At 36.9% G+C, this 20,629-nt stretch overlaps 1 protein-coding gene and 1 pseudogene across 1 annotated transcript; both read left to right on the top strand.

The window, feature by feature from the left end:
- The first annotated feature begins 3,764 nt into the window (after positions 1–3,764).
- LOC147282944 (serine/threonine-protein kinase ZRK1-like) lies at positions 3,765–4,700 on the top strand (annotated as a pseudogene).
- Positions 4,701–11,470: 6,770 nt separating this feature from the next.
- On the top strand, positions 11,471–13,578 carry LOC147282943 (uncharacterized). The gene is made up of 4 exons (XM_086248316.1): positions 11,471–11,710; positions 11,849–11,944; positions 12,335–12,653; positions 12,893–13,578. The coding sequence occupies exons 1-4, from the start codon at positions 11,471–11,473 to the stop codon at positions 13,576–13,578; spliced, it is 1,341 nt and encodes a 446-aa protein (XP_086104442.1).
- The last annotated feature ends 7,051 nt before the right edge of the window (positions 13,579–20,629 follow it).

The raw sequence follows: 20,629 nt of genomic DNA, 5'->3' as shown, positions 1-20,629 counted from the left end.
TAATAAATCACTATTTATTCCAAAATAAATTATAAACTAACTTTCCAAAATCTCACAATCTATTTGGATTGTGCTTGGTTATTGGGTTAAGAAGTTTAGAAAATAATAATACATGTCATTTTCTTATTTGTCCACATATGTTTTAACTTTTAAAGACAATATATTGGATTCAAAATGATTAAATATCCTTTAAAAAGAGGTCATTTTTATATAATTATTAATTAGTGAACCATTTTTATTTAACAGTATTTGTCTCCAGTGTGCATTATATTCGCCTTATATTACATAAAAGTTTCTATATAATTTGGTTTCTTCAATGTTTTTTTATTAATGTAGTAAATAATATGTTAAATAAATATATGGTCAAGTTTTATTTAAAATTTTCGTATTTTGATAGCAATTTCCGTCGTTTTTGTTTAATTTTAATCGAAATTTCCATCGAAAATTTTTTCGAAACTGAAATTTTACTCCTTGATTGTAACCTGTAAAAGCATCAAACTTTTCATTTTAATTAATGAGCTGTATGGATCCCTATTTAATTACAGACAAATTGAAAGTCATTAAATTTGGAATTCTCACTTCACCTGTATGCTGGAAGACCATAAAAAGAAATATAGAATATTTAACCAGCAAAACCACAAAAAGAAATGTAGAACATAAGTTAGATAACTTTATGTACCTTTATGGTGGAATTCTCTGGGCCTATGAGACGTTTCATCCATTGCACATTCCCATTTCACTAACATCAAACAAAAGATCCTGGCTGCACATCACAAATTTTAATCAATACCCTGCTTGAGTAATCAATACCCACCTTGGTCACACTTCTTTTGGATGACTTGAGATTGCATTTCGTCATTGATGCACTCAAATTTGAAAATTAATACAAGATTTTAAGTAACAAATGACATACTTTATTAGAGTTTTTAAGTAAAAAGAAAAATCGATGCAACTCTTAACCATCACATCTTAATTAAAGACGGATAAAATTGAGCCTGATTTTCAGTAAGATACTAAGATGTGTATATATTTATATATAAGAATGCTCTAAAACTAGTTAGTTAGTAAGTTAATACAAAACTAACCACCCTATTGGGCCCACTGCACAATGTAATTTCAAAATCCGAACCATTTATTTTTTAGGCCCTACTTCAAAGATCATTCCTGTAAAAAATATTCAAAATCAGAAGTCATTTAGCCATTTGATTATAATAACAACTATTTCTATGCTTTTATCGAAAATACTGATCGTCTATTTATTTGATCTTAATTAGATGACTACATGATTTTCGATTTAGTTGATTTTTTGCAATGATGATCTTTGAAGTAGGGCCTAAATAATTCATGGTTCGGATTACGAGATTAGTGATGTGGTGAGCCCAAAAGCATGGTTAGCTTCGTATTAACTTGCTAACTAGTTAGCTTCGTATTAACTTGCTAACTAGTTAGCTTTAGAGCACTCCTCATGTACAAGAATGCTCTAAAACTAACTAGTTCGTAAGTTAATACAAAACTAACCACCCTATTGGGCCCACTGCACAATGTAATTTCAAAACTAATTTGTATATATATATATACATATATATGTTATAAAATAAAATCAAATGCATATATGTGTGATTAAGAAGGAAAACCTATTGACAAGAGTTTAAGAAGACGGGGTAGGGTCTGCTGGAGTCTGGAGAGATCAGAGGGGGAGATGTGGGGTTGGTGTAGATCGGGTTGGAGATATTCCGTGTTTTTTTAATAAAATTTTTGTTATTTTATTTAGGGTGTTTTTTTAATAAGTCCATTTGGGCAAAAATAGTTTTTAAAAAGAGTCCATTAATTATAAAGTACTAACAAAGCAAAACATTAACTAAAAACACCCAATCCATTTCTATTAACATGCGGACACTTTCCACCAGCCCAAAAACATAACATGCGGACACCTTCTTTTCTTAGCCAAATCGATTTCTTTCTTCAACTTTACCAAATCGACAATTGTTTATCTTCACTCTCAAGCATCCTTCTGCAATTGCTACAGCAACAACGAAAAAAAGAGGTTCAACCTCTACAATTCCATCTATTGTAACTGCAACTGCAAGTTTGAAACTTCAATAAACTGTAGTTTCTGAAACTGCAGTTAGTAACTGCAACTGCAAGTCTGCAACTCCAATAAATTGCAGTTTCACTTGCAATTAGTAACTGCAACTGCAAGCTTACAATTCCAATAAACTACAGTTTCAGAAACTGCAACTGCAACTGCAAGTCTGCAATAAATTGCAGTTTCACTTGCAATTAGTAACTGCAACTGCAAGCTTGCAACTCCCATAAGCTGCAATTTCAGAAACTGCAACTCCAATAAACTAGAGTTTCAGTTCACTTACAACGTTCCAATGCAGTTTCAGAAACTGAGCTTAAAAAAAAAAAAAAAATCAAGAACCTTCTACTGATAAGAAATCAAAGTAGGAGTCTACTATGAGCTGTGATCATGCCCAATCGAGGAGAAGCCGGAGTGGTCAGAGTAGATCCAAAAGGCTTCGATCGAGCTTGGAGCAGATCCATTACTTCTTGGTCAACGTTGAGATTTTCAAGGCCGTTGACAGCAGTGCTGCTCGTGGTGGTGGTGTTCGTCCCGGAGGTGCTTGCTCTGCGAAGAAGAAGAACAAGAATAACAAAAAGATGATGAAGAGGAAAGAGAAGAGAGACATAACGGGGGGAGAGAGAAGAAAGAGAAAAACAAAAAAGAAATAAAATGGCAATTGATCAGATTTCAAGATAAGTCAGGTAGCTGCAACTTACTTTGTTGTTAAATAAAATTAATTGGTGCACTGGAGAGTAAAAGTAATAAGTAAAAGGTAGCCTAGGATAATTAATTCTTTTAAAAAATACAAATGCGGAAGCCCAATTCCCAACTTACCCACTTTTTAAAAATCAAGTATATACTGTAGCGGTGTTATTGTAATGTGCTACTATAACGCGCTATAGTATTTTTGAGTTACTGTCTAACAGTAACTATTTAAATTGAAAAAATACACTATTAATTGCTACTGTTTGGCAGTAGCAATCATTATTACTGTGAAACATTAACTATTTAAATTGCAAAAATACACTATTAATTGCTACTATTTGGCAGTAACAATCATTGTTACTGTGACAATTTGCTTAGTTTTTTTTTAAAAAAAAAAATAACGTGGACTTATTTGTACAAAATGGACTTATTTGTCATTCAACTTTTTAGGTAGGTTTTTTTTTTTTTGTACAAATAGCTCTAAAAATGAACTTTTTTGTAATTAACTGTTTTATTTAAAGGTAAATTAAGAATTAAAATATTATTTTATTTTTACCTAATAATAAATAACTTCTCCGAGTGAGGTTCTCCTATTGTGAAAATATTGAAATTTTAGCATTGTTTTCAATAGGCCTTTTCCTATTGTACAATGTTGAATTTGTTTTCTTATTTTCATCCAATTAATACAGTTGAAGATTAAAAAAATTTAATGAAATGACAAAATATTTGAAAAGTGTGACATTAACACAACATGCATTGCTAAACAATAAAGCCAACCATTTCAAACAAAACGGAAACACATGTTATAAATTGTTGCTAGATATGAAAATTTGTTGAACAAATAACACAAATTTCTATATATATATTTTTTAAGAGTTTCAATCATCCATTCACAGTTGCTAGGCATCTAGTTGAATTTCTACAGAGGAACCAAAATTATAGTCACAGCTAGAGCTGTATTGTTACCAACTGAAAATCAATCTTCCAATCTATGTTATCATGCTTCAGAAACCACAAATACAACAAAAAAGAGGAGGGTTTCTTGCTAAAGAATGGAGCCATGTTAGAACAGTTGGTACATTCTTTTAATGGGAATTGTAATCCAATTCGATCGTATCTACTCCATAGAAGAGCTCAACAAGGCAACAAACAGCTATCATTGGGATCGAGTCACGCATGAGGATTGGAACTTTCGATTGTACAAAGGAGTCCATGAAGACCATGAAATATTGGTGAAGAAGTTATTACTACAGTTAGCATGGTACATACACTACATCATTAAAAAAAAAAAAAAATAGAACAATTTGCAAAACCAGCCAGAGGAGGGCTTCTTCCTGAGGAATGGAGCTGCCTTTTTGGAACAGCTCATACATTCCTTTAATGGGAATTGTAATCCAATTCAGATCTACTCCGAAAAAGAGCTCAAGAAGGCAACAAATGACTACAACTGGTATGGAATGACATATGAGGATTCGAACTTCTTTACCAAGACTATGTCGCCAAGCTGTCGGAGTTCCAAACCTCTTTACCAATTCCTTTGGGCAAAACTCATGTAGATGTTGAAGAAATGACTGGGACTCATGGATGCCTTGTCCCTGAATATTTTCAATTGGGACGTGCTTCAGAAAAGAGTGATGTTCATAACTTTGGAATCCTATTACTTGAACTCTTTGGAGGAAGGAAATTGACTGATGTACGAATTTGGGATATGTTGATTTCTGATAAATTAGAGGGTAAAGATGTAGCAGATCTTTGTAAAACCTACTTGGAGACCACTATCTTGGAAAAAGAAAACAAAAAGCAAGTAGTGGAATGTGCCAAGCTTGTAGAGAGGTGTCTCAAAATAAATCCAGATGACAGGCCCATCATGATAGAGGTAGCACAATCACTCAGATTGATCAAATTAAAGCATCTGATATTATCATGATTAATGTTCAAATTATAAAACTATTATTGTTGTCTTCCAAGAGTCACCAATCACCTGATATCTCTCTCTCTCATCCCTCTCTTTGGCCTTTCCCTTGATTATGAGAAATCTATTATTGTTCTATTTCAGTGGTAATATGTTGTTGGAAATACAATTCCAGAATCAATGAGTGGGTGTATGTATGCATAAATGCATTTATGTAAGTGCATTTAATGGTGAAGTAGATGCTGCTCAAAAATTGGCTGCACCAATTCTTGTTGTAACTGGAAATGGAGAGTACATTTAGTTGATAATAGATCACTCTTGGATTCTAAATCGCTGCCAAGTCATTGGTCATACTGCGTAGCAGTGAATGTTGGTATATACTTTACAAAGTAATACCAAGATATATGGGTGAAAAGTTTACAAACTTTATCCACCTCTCACACACTCTCACAAATACTAAAAGAGAGAGAGAACAAATTATTTTATTACCTAGACTCAATGATCAAGTCTGATTGCCTTGATCGAAACTTACAACACATATCCCTTATATAGGGAGCTTTCATCACAAAAGTCATACTTAATGCTAGTTGTAGAAAGTCTACTGAACACAATAAATAGAAGTAGAGCTATCATATCTAGCCTATCTAGGTGCAGCTAGCTAAAACATAGAGGAGGGGCAGATGAAGAAAATCAGCCACCAATACATACTATGCAAACTAGTATGAAACCATGACAAAGTAAAAAGCAATTGTGGGCTGTTTAATGAAGACAGCCACCAACTCATGTGAACCCACGTGATGGAGTATTGACTTGCTTATTCCAACATTCACCCCCTCAAATCAATAATCCTTCATTCCAAGCATTTCACGTGGCCTTCTGAATGATTCGAATGGAAGTGGTTTTGTGAAGATGTCAGCCACCTGTTCTGTGGTGTGACAATACATCAGCTCAAATGTTTTCTGCTTCACGTGGTCCCTAAGAAAATGGAATCTGATATCAATATGTTTGGTCCTTCCATGTTGTACTGGATTCTTGGCAAGTTTGATTGCAGATTTGTTGTCCACATGAATTACAGTGGATTCTTCTTGTAGGTGATTTAATGACTTCAACAGATTTCTCAACCAAATTCCCTCACAAACTGTTGAGGAAGCGGCCACATACTCGGCCTCACATGATGACAATGCTACAATTGCCTGCTTCTTGGATGTCCAAGAGAAAGCTGTTGAACCAAGATAAAACACATACCCTGTAGTGCTTTTTCCTTCATCTCTATCACCTCCCCAATCACTATCTGAATAGCCAATTAAATTTGCATCTTCACCATAAGCATAAAAAAGGCCAAAATTGAGAGTACCTTTAATATACCTTAGAATCCTCTTTGCGGCTAGCCAATGTGATTCTTTGGGTGTCTCCATATACCTGCTCACGAGCCCAACTCCATAAACAATGTCAGGTCTTGTCATAGTCAAGTATCTCAAGCTTCCAACTAGACTCTTAAACAAGGTAGAGTCCACCAATTTTCCTTCTCCTTCTTTTGATAGCTTGAGACCCGTAGCAACTGGAGTATTGACAGAATTACAACTGTCCATCTGGAATTTCTCAAGGATCTCTCTCATGTACTTCTTTTGAGAAATGAAAATTCCATCGCTTTCTTGCTTCACCTCTATGCCAAGAAAATAGGACATCAAACCATTGTCAGTCATTTCAAATTCTTTGAACATGGACTGCTTGAATTCTTCAAACATGGTTTCACTACTACCAGTAAATATCAAATCATCTACGTAAAGACAAAGGATTAAAATTTCTCCTTTATCACAAATCTTCATGTAGACTGAATACTCATATGGACATTGAATAAATCCATTTTCTTGAAGATAGCCATCAATACGTGAATTCCAGGCTCTTGAGGCTTGTTTTAGGCCGTACAAAGCCTTCTTCAAACGATACACCTTGTGTTCTTCACCTTTTCTTTTAAAACATTCAGGTTGCTCAACATAGACTTCCTCCTCAAGAACACCATTGAGGAAAGCTGACTTGACATCAAGTTGGTAAATCTTCCAACTATGATGAGCTGCAAGTGAGATCAACAACCCCACTGTATCAAGTCGAGCGACAGGTGCAAAGACTTCTTCATAGTCTATTCCATATTTCTGTTTGTAGCCTTTAGCTACAAGCCTTGCCTTGTACCGATCAACACTACCATCTGCAGTGCGTTTGATTTTGTACACCCATTTGACACCAATAGCCTTCTGTTTTGGTGGCAAAGTAGTGAGCATCCATGTATCATTCTTCTGAATTGCATGGATTTCTTCTTCCATTGCTAACTTCCAACAATCTTCTTTCTCAGCTTCTTGATAACTTAATGGCTCATGATATGCATACAAACAGAAGAGATTTATATCTCCTCCTTCTTGCTCATAGATTTCTGTGAGACTTCTCATCCTAATGGGGGTTAAAGAGTTGCTGTTGTGACTGGATGATGAAGAATGGGTTGAAGATGACGGATTCGGAGGAGTTGTAGAACCAGAGCCAGAACTCAAACGCGAAGACAGAGGAGTAGACCGATCGCTTGGTTGTGCAATTTGATTAATTGGTTCTGGAGTTTCTTGAACTTCATCTTCAACTTGTACTTCAGTGTTCGCCTCCTCCTTGTTGTTCCAGTTCCATGTTTCTTCCTCACTGAAGATAACATCTCTACTAACCACCAACTTCTTTGTTACTGGATTATAGAGCTTGTACGCCTTTGACTCCTCACTGTATCCCAAAAAGATACATTTTTCTCCACGATCATCAAGCTTCCTTCTTTTTGCTTCTGGAATTTGAGCATATGCTACACACCCAAAAATCCGTAGATGTGCAACATTGGGTTTGTACCCACTCCAAGCTTCTTGAGGTGTCATGTTCTTGACACTCTTGGTTGGACATCTATTCAGCAAATACACTAAACATGCTACGGCCTCTGCCCAGAATTGCTTGGGCAATTCTTTCTCTTTAAGCATAGATCTTGTCATTTCAAGGATAGTGCGATTTTTTCTTTCGGCTATCCCATTTTGTTGTGGGGTATAAGCTGCTGTCAGTTGATGCTTTATACCATTTTGTCTGCAAAATTCTTGAAATGCATTTGAGGTGTACTCACCCCCTCGATCCGATCTGATAGTCACCAACTTGCACTTACTCTCAACTTCAGTGCGAGCTTTAAAATTCTTGAATACAGTAAAAGCTGAAGATTTTTCTTTGAGAAAATATACCCACACCTTTCTACTGTAATCATCTATGAAGGTAATAAAATACCTATTTCCACCAAATGAGATAGGCTCCAATGGTCCACAAATATCTGTGTGCACCAACTGTAGTGGTTCCTTTGCTCTCCATGCCTTGCCACTAGGAAAAGAAATCCTTGATTGCTTTCCTAGCACACATCCTTCACAAACATGATTAGGTGCCTCAATTTGTGGTAGACCATGCACCATTTCACCCGTCGATAAGAGCTTTAGACCATTGAAATGAAGATGGCCAAAGCGAAAATGCCATTTCCATGACTCGTTTTCAATGAGCCCAAGGAAGCATTTCTCCTTCTTAGTATTCAGATTCAACGGGAACATGCGATTCCTCGTCATTGGAACCTTTGCAATTAGTCTCCCAATTGCATTTTTGAGGAAGGGAGAATTATTCTCCATAATAACAATATACCCCTTTTGGAGTAACTGTCCAATACTGAGAATATTGCTTTTCATGCTTGGAATATAATAAACATCGGAGATGTATTCTTCTTTGCCATCTTTTTGGAAGATTTTTATTCTTCCCTTTCCTTCAACAGATAGCTTTGAAGAATCTCCAAGGCTAACATCACCACGAACTCCTTCATTGAGTTCAACAAAAAATTCTCTTTTTCCACACATATGATTGCTAGCACCTGAGTCAAGGTACCAAGCATCTCCTTGTCCACCACTTTCATTGTGAACCAACAGGAGAGTAGAATCATCATTGTTGGAAGACTCTGCAAGGTTGACTTGGTCTTTCCTTTTCTCCTTTTGACATTCTGAGGCATAATGTCCAAATTGGCTGCAATTATAGCACTTAACTTTCTTTCTTCTTTCCTCACGACTCTCTGCGTTACCACGCCCTCGTCCTCGGCCTCTGCCTCGTCCGCGAGAACCTCCACGGTGTGAACTTGATGCACCACTACTTCCTTGTGGTTTATCAAGATTTAGCTTTGACTCCAAAGCTTGGTTGAGTGATGTGGATCCTGCATGTTTCTGCATGCGTTGCTCATGGACCCGAAGAGAGCCTAGCAGCTCCTCTGCACTTATCTCCTCCAAGTCTTTTGATTCTTCAATCGCCGTCACCACATGCTCAAAGTTTTGTGTGAGGGATCGGAGAATTTTCTCCATGACACGAACATCATCAACTTTCTCTCCATTCCGCTTCATTTGATTCACAATTGAAATTAATCGTGAATAGTAGTCGGAGACACCTTCTCCTTCATTCATACGGGCAGATTCGAAGTCAGCCCTTAATGACTGAAGCCGTATTCTCATAACACGATCAACACCTTTGAATATGTTTTTGAGAATTTCCCACACTTCCTTTCTTGTCGTTGCTTCAGTGACTTTCTCGAAGGTTGAATCGTCTAATCCTTGATAGATTAGATACAGAGCCTTCTTGTCTTTCTTCCTTTGTTCTCTGAGAGTGTTTCTTTGCTCGGCAGTGTAAGTCACTTCTTCCTCTACAGTAGGTTCTACATAACCATTGCAGACTATCTCCCAAAGATCTTGGGATCCAAAGAGAGCTTTGAATTGAATACACCATTTCTCGTAGTTCTCCTTCTTCAATATTGGGACTTGCATCTGCGCCATGTTAGAAGACATGCCTCTAGACTGTTGTTAAGCAATTAAGGCTCTGATACCACTTTGTTGGTATATACTTTACAAAGTAATACCAAGATATATGGGTGAAAAGTTTACAAACTTTATCCACCTCTCACACACTCTCACAAATACTAAAAGAGAGAGAGAACAAATTATTTTATTACCTAGACTCAATGATCAAGTCTGATTGCCTTGATCGAAACTTACAACACATATCCCTTATATAGGGAGCTTTCATCATAAAAGTCATACTTAATCCTAGTTGTAGAAAGTCTACTGAACACAATAAATAGAAGTAGAGCTATCATATCTAGCCTATCTAGGTGCAGCTAGCTAAAACATAGAGGGGGGGCAGATGAAGAAAATCAGCCACCAATACATACTATGCAAACTAGTATGAAACCATGACAAAGTAAAAAGCAATTGTGGGCTGTTTAATGAAGACAGCCACCAACTCATGTGAACCCACGTGATGGAGTATTGACTTGCTTATTCCAACAGTGAACTCTGCTATGCCACTGAACAAGTGTGGATGCCTAAGGGCTAAGGAGATACTCAAGAACCTCAACAGAAGGAACTCGGGCATGTTACTAACTTGTGGATTACAGCAACATTAGAAATTAGCAGACTATCAATGATAGGAAAATTAGAAATTAGGAAAGGAAAAGCAATAGGGAGGCTGCTGTTACCCTAATTAGACCCAAAAGTTAAAAACTCTGCACGCAATGAGCCCAATTCAAACCAACTACCATGCTGCAATCTAAGGTATATAAGTGTACCACAAAGATTCAAGCAAACAGACAAAGAAAAGCCTTCCAAGCCACATTTTGTGGAACCGAGAAGCTTTCATTAAAGGTAAATCGCAGAAAACATTCTGTTAGTTCAAGTACTAGTTTCAAAATACCACATGCTTACGTTTTTTTCCCAACGTATGCTTACGTTGGACTCTATGTTGGTGTGAGTCAACACATGTGATTATTGTGTAATTATTAGAATTAATTAGGTGATTTATTAATTCCTGTATTTTAGTTATAGGCCCATGTATATAAACCACACTTTGTGGTCTTATTCAATTAAGCAGAAATCATATTGAAAACCCTAAACCTAAACCTTTTCTGTTCATGGTATCAGAGCATGGTTCTCTATCCGACTGCCTTGTAGATTGTTCGGGATTAATTTGGTTAACAATTTTCCACAAAATTGTTGGGTTCCGCTGCACTACGTGATTAATTTGGGTAACAAGTTTTCCATAAAATTGTTGCTTTTCACTGCACCTTAATCTCGGCATCATCATCTACATCTCTGCTCCCCTGCCAACCTTGCCGACCTCTGCTCCTTCAGACCCGACGCCGACGCCTCTGCTCCTTCAGACCCGACGCCGACACCTCTTCTCAACACGCCGGCGACTGGGCGCACACCTCTGCCACACCGTTTGCGCTGACCGTACGCAGCACCTCCGCCTGAACCTGTGACGCCAACGCTGCTCCCCTGCTGCTCAGCGATATCGACCCACCACAGCGACGCCGACGCCGACGCTGACGCCGTCTGCTTCTCTGTGTGCCGACCGATCCCTTGTGCGCCGACCCACTGCACCAAGAGACGCCGCGCGTGCGCCGACCCACTGCACCGAGAGGACGCCGTCTGCTTCTCTGTGCGCCGACCCACTGCACCGAGAGACGCCCCGCCTCCGCCTTGTGCGCTGACCCACTGCACCGTCTTCTCTCTCTCTCTCTCTCTCTCTCTCTCTCTCTCTCTCTCTCTCTCGGTGACCCAAGTATGGTTTTTATTCCACTGCTCTATTAATTCTAGTTTGGTTGATTTTTCACCAGCTTGGACGGGTTGCTTGTCAATACCCATGTTAAGGGTCTTAATGGAGCTATTTTGAATAAAAAGGCTTTTAGTGAAAAAAAAAAAAAAATGCTGCATTCCAGGGTGAACTCTGTTAGTTCCTCCAGCTTTGTTGTCAAGTCAGGTATCTCTAACTCTGCTTTGAGTACTTCTGCTTGTACTGGTAATGGTGCATGGATAATTGATACAGGTGCTACGGATCATATGACTTCTGATCGTTATGTTTTCAGTCATCTTTCATCTGTCTGTCCTAAACCATTTATTGTTAATGCCAATGGTGTGTCATCTCCTGTTCTAGGGGGCGGCACGGTATCCTTTTCATCTGATTTGTCTCTACATAATGTGTTGTTTGTTCCTTCCTTAAATTGTAACCTTATTTCTGTTAGTCAACTAACCAAAACTCATAATTGTGTCGCCACATTCTTTCCTACCCATTGTGTTTTCCAGGATATTCGTATCAAGGAGAAGATTGGCAGTGGTAGAATGAGTGGTGGATTGTACTATCTGGATATTGGGGTTTCCGCTTCGGATGGTCGTGGCATTGTGAGTCTAGTTAGTGATGGTTCCTCCGAAAATAAGAAGAAGATTTGGTTGTGGCATCGCCGACTTGGTCATCCGTCCTTTAGTTATCTTCGGCGCTTATTTCCCTCTTTATTTCTGGGATTGAACATTTCCAATTTTAATTGTGAAGTTTGTGTGTTGGCCAAAAGTCATCGTTCAGTGTTTCCTCCTAGTGCTACACGTATGGATGTTCCTTTTGCTTTGGTCCACTCAGATGTTTGGGGTCCGACCCCGTGTGGTACACATAAAGGAATGAAATGGTTTGTGACATTTATTGATGATTGTACTAGAATGACTTGGGTTTATCTTCTGAAACATAAAAGTGATGTGTGTGCTGTTTTTCGTCTTTTTCATCATATGGTCCTCACCCAGTTTGCCTGTCCTATTAAAGTTTTGCGCTCTGATAATGGCGGTGAGTTCGTTAATACAGAGTTGACTCAGTATTTTGCTTCTACGGGGATTCTTCATCAAACTTCTTGCGCTCATTCTCCACAACAGAATGGAGTTGCTGAACGCAAAAATCGACATTTATTGGAAGTCACTCGGTCCCTTCTTCTGGGGGGTCACGTGCCATCTCAGTTCTGGGGTGATGCCTTGAGTTCTGCCGTTTATCTAATTAATCGGACCCCATCTAGTGTCCTTGACTTTCGGCGACCTCTGGATGTTCTCTCGGATTTTGTCTCTCTACCAGGTATCCTTCATTTGGAACCCCGGGTTTTTGGGTGTGTTGTTTTTGTGCATTTACATTCTCATCAGCAATCCAAGCTTGCTTCTCGGACCTTAGAGTGTGTATTTGTTGGTTATGGTCCATCCCAGAAGGGGTATCGGTGCTATCATCCCTCTACTCAGCGCTTCTATGTTTCTATGGATGTCACTTTTCATGAACATCAACTTTTTTATTCTCCACGTCCACTGGATTCTACCCTTCAGGGGAGGTTTCTAGTGAAGTGCAAAATAGTGAAGTGCAGAATCGAGATGATATGTTGTTCTTTGATCAGTTTGGTTATGAGAGTAGTAGTGAGGAAGGGTCAGAACAGATTACTGATCACCCAGTGTCTGACCCAGTGTCTGAGCCTGCGGATGAGACTGAGACTGCGGAAATTACTGCCGATGATACTGAGGATGCGGAAATTACTGAAGATGATACTGAGAATATGGTAGGACAAGAACCCACGAATTCTGAGCCTGAGGAATCACCACTCCATGATAGTACCGCTATCTCTCCTACTCCATTGAATCAATCTTCTTCGTCCATTGAGGTAACCGACAATACTCTTGATTCACATTCTGGTTCAGATCTTATTTCTAATGTTTCTAAATTTACACTTCCTCCTCGGTCTAACCGAGGACAACCACCAGCTAAATATGAGCCAGATCCAAATGCCAAAGTTAGGTACTCAATTAATAATCATGTGTCGTCTATTAGGCTTTCAAAGTCATATGAATCGGATGTTCTGCAATTATCTTCTATTTCTATTCCTAGTAGATTGCAGGATACTCTTACAGATTCTAGATGGACCAAAGCTATGGCTGAAGAAATGGCAGCATTACAAAAGAATTCAACCTGGGAGTTGGTCTCTCTACCTAAGGGGAAGAAGACAGTTGGATGCAGATGAGTGTTTGCAGTCAAACACAAAGCTGATGGGTCAGTTGAAAGGTATAAGGCAAGGTTGGTAGCAAAGGGTTATACACAGTCTTATGGCATAGACTACTTGGAGACGTTTGCTCCAGTGGCCAAGTTAAACACAGTACGGGTTCTGTTGTCTTTGGCTGCTAACAAAGATTGGCCACTCCTTCAGTTTGATGTAAAGAATGCCTTTCTCCATGGTGATTTGACTGAAGAAGTATACATGGATCCTCCTCCAGGTATACCAGAGTTTGATAATACAAGATTGGTATGTAAACTGAAAAAGTCTTTATATGGTCTTAAACAATCTCCGAGAGCCTGGTTTGGGAGATTCACCCGTGCAATGAAGAACTATGGTTATCGGCAGAGTAATTTTGATCATACTTTGTTCCTAAAGAAACGGGGGAAGAAGATTACTGCTCTTATCATTTACGTTGATGATATGGTTCTGACCGGAGATGATTATGAGGAAATATCTAATTTGCAGAGGTACTTGTCTCAAGAGTTTGAAATGAAACAGCTGGGGGACTTGAAGTTCTTTCTTGGGATAGAAGTGGCTCGGTCTAAACATGGCATATTCCTATCTCAAAGGAAATATGTTTTAGACTTGTTGTCTGAAACTGGTATGCTTGGGTGTAAGCCAGCTGTCACTCCTATGGAACAAAATCATAGACTTTTTGAGTGTTTGGGGGCCTTGCCTGCAGATAAGGGGCGATATCAGAGACTTGTTGGAAGATTGATATATTTGTCTCACACTAGACCTGACATTGCTTATGCGGTTAGTGTAGTAAGCCAGTTTATGCATGCCCCGTGCAAACCCCATATGGATGCTGTGGAGCGAATTTTACAGTATTTAAAATCTGCACCTGGTAAAGGATTGTTGTTTGCTAATCATGGTCATGTAAATGTTGAAGGTTTTTCTGATGCAGACTGGGGTGGTTCAGCAGATGATAGAAGGTCTACCTCAGGCTACTTTACCTTTGTAGGAGGAAATTTGGTGACCTGGAGAAGTAAGAAGCAATCAGTTGTATCTAGGTCGAGTGCAGAGGCTGAATACAGAGGTATGGCACTTGGAGTAGTCGAACTTTTGTGGTTGAGACATTTATTGACTGATTTAGGGTGTTCACCTACCAAACCTATGGACTTGTTTTGTGATAACAAATCTGCTATTGATATAGCACATAATCCTGTTCAGCATGATAGAACAAAGCACATTGAGATTGATCGACACTTCATCAAAGAGAAACTTGAAGCGAAGATTATTAACTTTCCATTTGTGAAGTCCGAAGATCAGCTTGCAGATGTGTTGACCAAGGCCGTAGCAAATAGGGTGTTTTTGGACTCACTAGACAAGTTGGGCATGTGCGATATATATGCACCAACTTGAGGGGAAGTGTTGGTGTGAGTCAACACATGTGATTATTGTGTAATTATTAGAATTAATTAGGTGATTTATTAATTCCTGTATTTTAGTTATAGGCCCATGTATATAAACCACACTTTGTGGTCTTATTCAATTAAGCAGAAATCATATTGAAAACCCTAAACCTAAACCTTTTCTGTTCACTCTACAACAACAACATCATTTTTTTATTAATCCAAAGATGCGTTGCATGTGGAAATCATGTGATACATAGATAGGAAAACAAGAAGTTGGGAGAAAGAGTTGGTACATTTAGCATTTTTCTTATGGGATTAATGGAGGTAGGAAGATATATAAAATTCATATTAAAAAAAATTAAATAAATGTAGGGTGGCCGGAGAGAACGCGAAGAAGGCAAGGTACTTCCCAACGAGTTTCCTAAGCTAGCTATAACAGTTCATAGATGCTCTATTTATGTCTTCATAGGCATACCGACCTCACTTTAATTAGTCCATTCGAAGTGTTAAAGACAAAACATCAACTACAAATAACATTACAGTGTGTGGAGCAAGTAACTTTTAGCATATTTAATGCCTGTAATCAAAACGCGTTCCACACTCAAATCAGACCAGTCATCCATATCTCAACAGACTCAACTAATCAACTTGTCTACCTGTTTTTTTTTTTTTTTTTTTCATTGCTCTATTATTTATATAAGAATATTAAAGATTTTCTTTATAAGAACTAAATTGATGTTTTTAATTGTTCAACTGGGGTTTTGTCACTTTGGGCAGATTTCAACAGACTCAACTAATCAACTTATCTACTTGTCTCTCAGTGTTAATTGGCTTTTTTTTATTGCGCATATGTTGAATTCATTTGACAAATTAAGTATCTCTCAAAATTGGTACTCTCGCTCTTCTCCTTGTGAAAAGGCTTTTCGTTATTTTCAATATTTTAGCACGCCTAACATCTCTTTATGAAATTTTTCAAAAGAGAAAAAAAAAAAAAAAAAAAAGCCTTCAAGAGAGATATTAATATGATGGTGTAAAGACGAAAAAATATTGGCTTTACTTTGAATCTTCTTTCACCTTTTCTCTATTTTCACTTGGCTCTTATTATTGTTTTGATATCTTGGGCTTAAATTATTGTATAGATATAGAGATTATGTTAACTTGGCTCTTAATTATTATTGTTCTATTGCATATATCATTAGATTCTCTCATACACACTTATATCAACGAAACTGAGAAGAATTACATCATCAATACACATGCTATGTTTTGCTGGTTTATGAGCATTTGGTCTCTCTCTCTCTCTCTCTCTCTCTCTCTCTCTCTCTCTCTCTCTCTCTCTCTCTCTCCCCCCCCCCCTCCTCTCTCTCCTTTTTATACATCAAAAATGGCCATCACCTTGATTTACATACACATGCTTGACATGACAACATAAAGGAAAAAAATAAAAAAATCTCTGCACTAAAAATTATAGGCCTGTACAAATTAAAAAGTACACACTCAAAAAGCCCAAAAACATTAGCTCCTTTTCTTGATCCGAAATCACCCTCTGGACTTGTACAAAACTTTGCTTTTGAGGGTTATTGTCAACTTAGCTACAACAAAGACGTTGTAACCTGTGGTCCGTGCTACAACAATCAAACCCTTCGACACAAACTGGCAGGAAGCACCATTAATTATTCTTTTTTTAATATTCCTCCATGTTTGCAACACCCGACCAACTTTAAGAAACAAAAAGTAACAGTTTCAAGAATCTTAAGAAAACATGTATAGAACATAACAAATTCCACAAAACTCCATAACTTTAATTTATTCATTGTGGTTTGACTATTGTAAGCTATGGGTGCATGCTTCGATTTATGCTTCCCATATTCCTTCCTTGCCTTTTTTTTTTTTTTTTCTTGAAAACAACCAATGTTACTATTGAATCAAAGTGGAGATTTAGTAAATATATATAGTTATTACAATATGAATGACTATATGTATTTATGCACTTTAGCAAATCTATGTAAACAAACCAAAATCTATATATGCAATTATAAATCTCATAATGAGAATTACCTTTGGAAACACTATGTCTTCCACATATCTGTTTTATGAGTTTCATCCTTACAGAAGTTGTTTTACCAGGAAAGTGCAACAAATTAATCAAGTAAGGCCTAAATAAAAGCAAGTATAACAAACTCAAAATTCATATAGGTTGAAAGACATTAGACCATTTATAACCATTTCATCCCTGTAATTGTACGCGCATCTCCAAACATTCCCAAATGTATACATTAATGTGTTTGTTTACTTATATTAATCATTGGAATAAACATAGTTTGCTGTTGTCATGGTCAACTTAAATGTGAAGAAGATTTTTAAACACCACGTACATACATATATAAGATATAAGACCGAAAGACAAATATGTAATAAATTAATGTAAGTGCAAATAAAGGGTAGAATACCTCACCGCTTCTCAACAACCAATGATTTTCTCAAGTTCTCCTCAAGCTTTACTTTAGAATTGCTATTAAATTTGAATATTGTCCGAATCTGATTCGTCCTCCTCCCAAGGTCCTTCAAGGTCCTTTCTAATATCGTTTCTTTGTAAGTAAATGATAATAGTTTGTGTGAATTGGGGTTGGCCTAGTTGGCCAAGGACAAAAGCTCCCCCCTGCGTAGCCGTATGTTTTGATTATGGCTAGCCGTAGTAGCACTGTATATGAATTGACCATTATGTATGAATGATTTGTTATGAATTTGCATGTTTATAACTATATCATGTACAGCTGAGTCATAAATGTTTTGAAGGATTTAAAAGGAAAAGTTTGAAGAAGTTATTTTGATGATTTAAGGATCCGACATAAAATTATTTCCACTATGTTTTACACTGAGAAAAGTTTTGTGATTTTCAAATCTAGCAGGGTCCCTTGAGAGGAAGCCGTATGTAGAATTAAATAAATTCGAAATACATAGCAAGAATAAAATAAAGGTTCCAAAACTATGCAACACGTAATATCAAAGTAGATAGTTCAAAACCATCTCCAAACAATGGAGAAAAAATCATTTTAAATGTTCCCAACATGAGAAAAAATTAAATGAAATCACTAATTGAATTCAAGAAGTTGACAAGTCTTACAATGCTGCTCTACTCGATCCTCGTCCAAGTTTACATTTATACCGTGCTTCATATATACTTATAAAAACATATATCCAATAAACAAAGAACAAAACAAATGTAGGAGTAAGCATCGTGGATGTAGTGTAGGGTTTACAAGCTTTGACACTCATACTCTCCCGCATGGCCGGCATGACAAGTCTCAAATGCAACAATTACATTGTCCTGAATTAAACGCTTAGGGACAAAAGCACTTTGCACCTTAGAAATAATATATAGAAGCTAAAATATTATGAAGCCAATTGACACATTGCTTTTGAATTATTTTGTAGATCACATTGCAGAGCGCAATCAATCGGAATTGAGAAACTAACTCAGGGCTTGGAGTTTTGGGAATAAGGGCAATTATTGTATGATTAAGGTCCCGAACACTAGCACCATCATTCAGAACTGCAAGACAACCATCCACAACCGAATTTCCAACCACACTCCATATTAATTCTGATAAAAAAGTGCAGGCATTCCATCAGCACCAGGCATGCACCTTCAAAGGAGGCATACTCGTTAAGGCTCATTCAATCTCATCTATGGAATAAGGTTGTAAAAGACAATGATTTATAGATCTAGTAACCCGAGGTTGAATCAGGGAAACCACATCCTCCACATTTGTTCTGCCAGAAGAACAGAAAATAAATTACTTAGGAAGGGAGATTTGAACTTTCAAGTTTTTCAATATTGCAAGCAGAAATATTATTAAGATAATAATTAGTTGACGTATTTAATGAATTTGATGGATGAATGATCATTTGCTATTGCATTGGATCCCAGTGTTGAAATAATTAAGCAAAATCACTCAATTGAGCAGCTATGAAAGGCTAGACAAAAAAAAGGTCTATTGATTTTAGGTACCAAATTTCAATTTTTTTTTTTTCCAACTATCAAAACTAAATATGAGGAAGTTGAGAGTGAGTGTATCTTTATATTCACTAGAACTGAACATTTGTGCAAATATGTTTATTAATCGTCCTAATAATTTCTCCAAGTTTAACGAAATATGATTGCAACATTATAAAAGACAGGATTTTGTGGCTAATTTATATTCATAGCTCACCACAGAAAACACCAACTAGCTAGAAGGGGAGAAGATAACCCCGGCCAAGAGGTAGCATCATTAAACACAAACCTAAAAATATAATGTCAAAATACATATGGATCAGTAAGAGTACTGGCCTGCTAGCGGCTATGAGTGTAAAACCATTTGTATTGTTTGTTGTTAGAGGCTAAGTTGCTTGCATTTTCTTGGTCTACTTAATGTCTGTGGGTACCTTTTGTAGCTTTACGAAAAATTTGATACACCTAATTTTAATAATAGTGCTACACATAGTAGATTAACATTCATCGTGTCAAAAACTTAAGTGTATCAGATAATTGATACACCTAAATTTAGATACCTTAAAATAAAGACATATTCAAAATTACGTATATAACATAATCTACGAATTTTTTATTTTTGTATGAATTAAAATGAAAATACTCAAAATATTGCTAGCGAGCATAACTAATATTATAGAATTGAGTGTGGCTTTGGGTTTTGGTGAGGGAGTGATTTTCTCAATGATGTTAGAACATCTCCAACAGACTTTAACAAATTTACTATTCAATGAGCCAATGACACCTAACAGAAGGAGAAAATAACATAAATGCTATTAAAATAAGCAATCACAAGCTAATAAATAGGGTTTGAAAGGCTATCGCGAGAGAATCGAGACAAAAAATGTTGGAGTACAGTTCATTTTTTGTTGGTAAAACAACTTAAACAATGAAATTTAATGCATAAGTTGACTTATTGATAAAGTCCAAAAAGCTACAAATTTTCATGAAAGAAGCTTATGAATTCTGCCTTCTGTATATATGACTAGGTAGAGGTAGGTAAGTTATGAATTCTAATAGTCTGTCGATATCGTTGTAATTATAAAAAAAATATATATTTATATATTTATATATATAGCCCATTTTATTGAAGGATCGCTTAAATAAATTTATTTTAAAAAAAATTTGTGAAATTCTTTATATTGTGTTTTAATAATCGAAATCGTTTATTTATTGTTTTGGTTAAATAAAAAGAGCTAATCCATTATTTCAGATTGATGGAAGACTCTCTTTATGACTTGTCTCCCCCTTTTGCCCCTTCTGTTAGGCTAAGGGCTGTTAAGTGTTTTTTTTTTTTTTTTTGACTCTCATTGGCCCAGTTTTAATTTGTCCTGTTTGTTTGTCTGGGCCTCAAACCGCTCTTTGTCTGGAAGAGTTCATGATCGAGTTCATCCACCTGGCCACTGCATGCATTAACAGGGAGTAATTTATTTCAAGCTTCCACGTTTCTCTCATGCCACCATCTCTCTCTGCACCACCTTTTCTCTTTGGCCACGTTCTATACATCTTGGCATTTACTAATCATGCAATATTATCTCCATCACCACCATTACTTTATATATATCATGTTCACCCAGAAACAAACTATGAGGTAGGCTATAACCAAACAATCGATTTCAAGAAAATA

The sequence above is a fragment of the Dryas octopetala genome, chromosome 6 (assembly GCF_963921425.1).
Source record: "Dryas octopetala chromosome 6, drDryOcto1.1, whole genome shotgun sequence".
Taxonomy (NCBI): domain Eukaryota; kingdom Viridiplantae; phylum Streptophyta; class Magnoliopsida; order Rosales; family Rosaceae; genus Dryas; species Dryas octopetala.
Note: the sequence above shows the minus strand (reverse complement) of the source record. Positions and strands in the feature narration are given on the sequence as shown.

What these genes read in the sequence shown, in the direction of transcription:
- LOC147282943 (XM_086248316.1), top strand. Translation starts at nt 11,471, where the DNA reads ATGCTGCATTCCAGGGTGAACTCTGTTAGTTCCTCCAGCTTTGTTGTC. An exon ending in CTTCGGATGGTCGTGGCATT is followed by an intron (nt 11,945 to 12,334) that starts GTGAGTCTAGTT and finishes GTCCTCACCCAG; the next exon opens with TTTGCCTGTCCTATTAAAGT. An exon ending in GGATTTTGTCTCTCTACCAG is followed by an intron (nt 12,654 to 12,892) that starts GTATCCTTCATT and finishes TCTACCCTTCAG; the next exon opens with GGGAGGTTTCTAGTGAAGTG.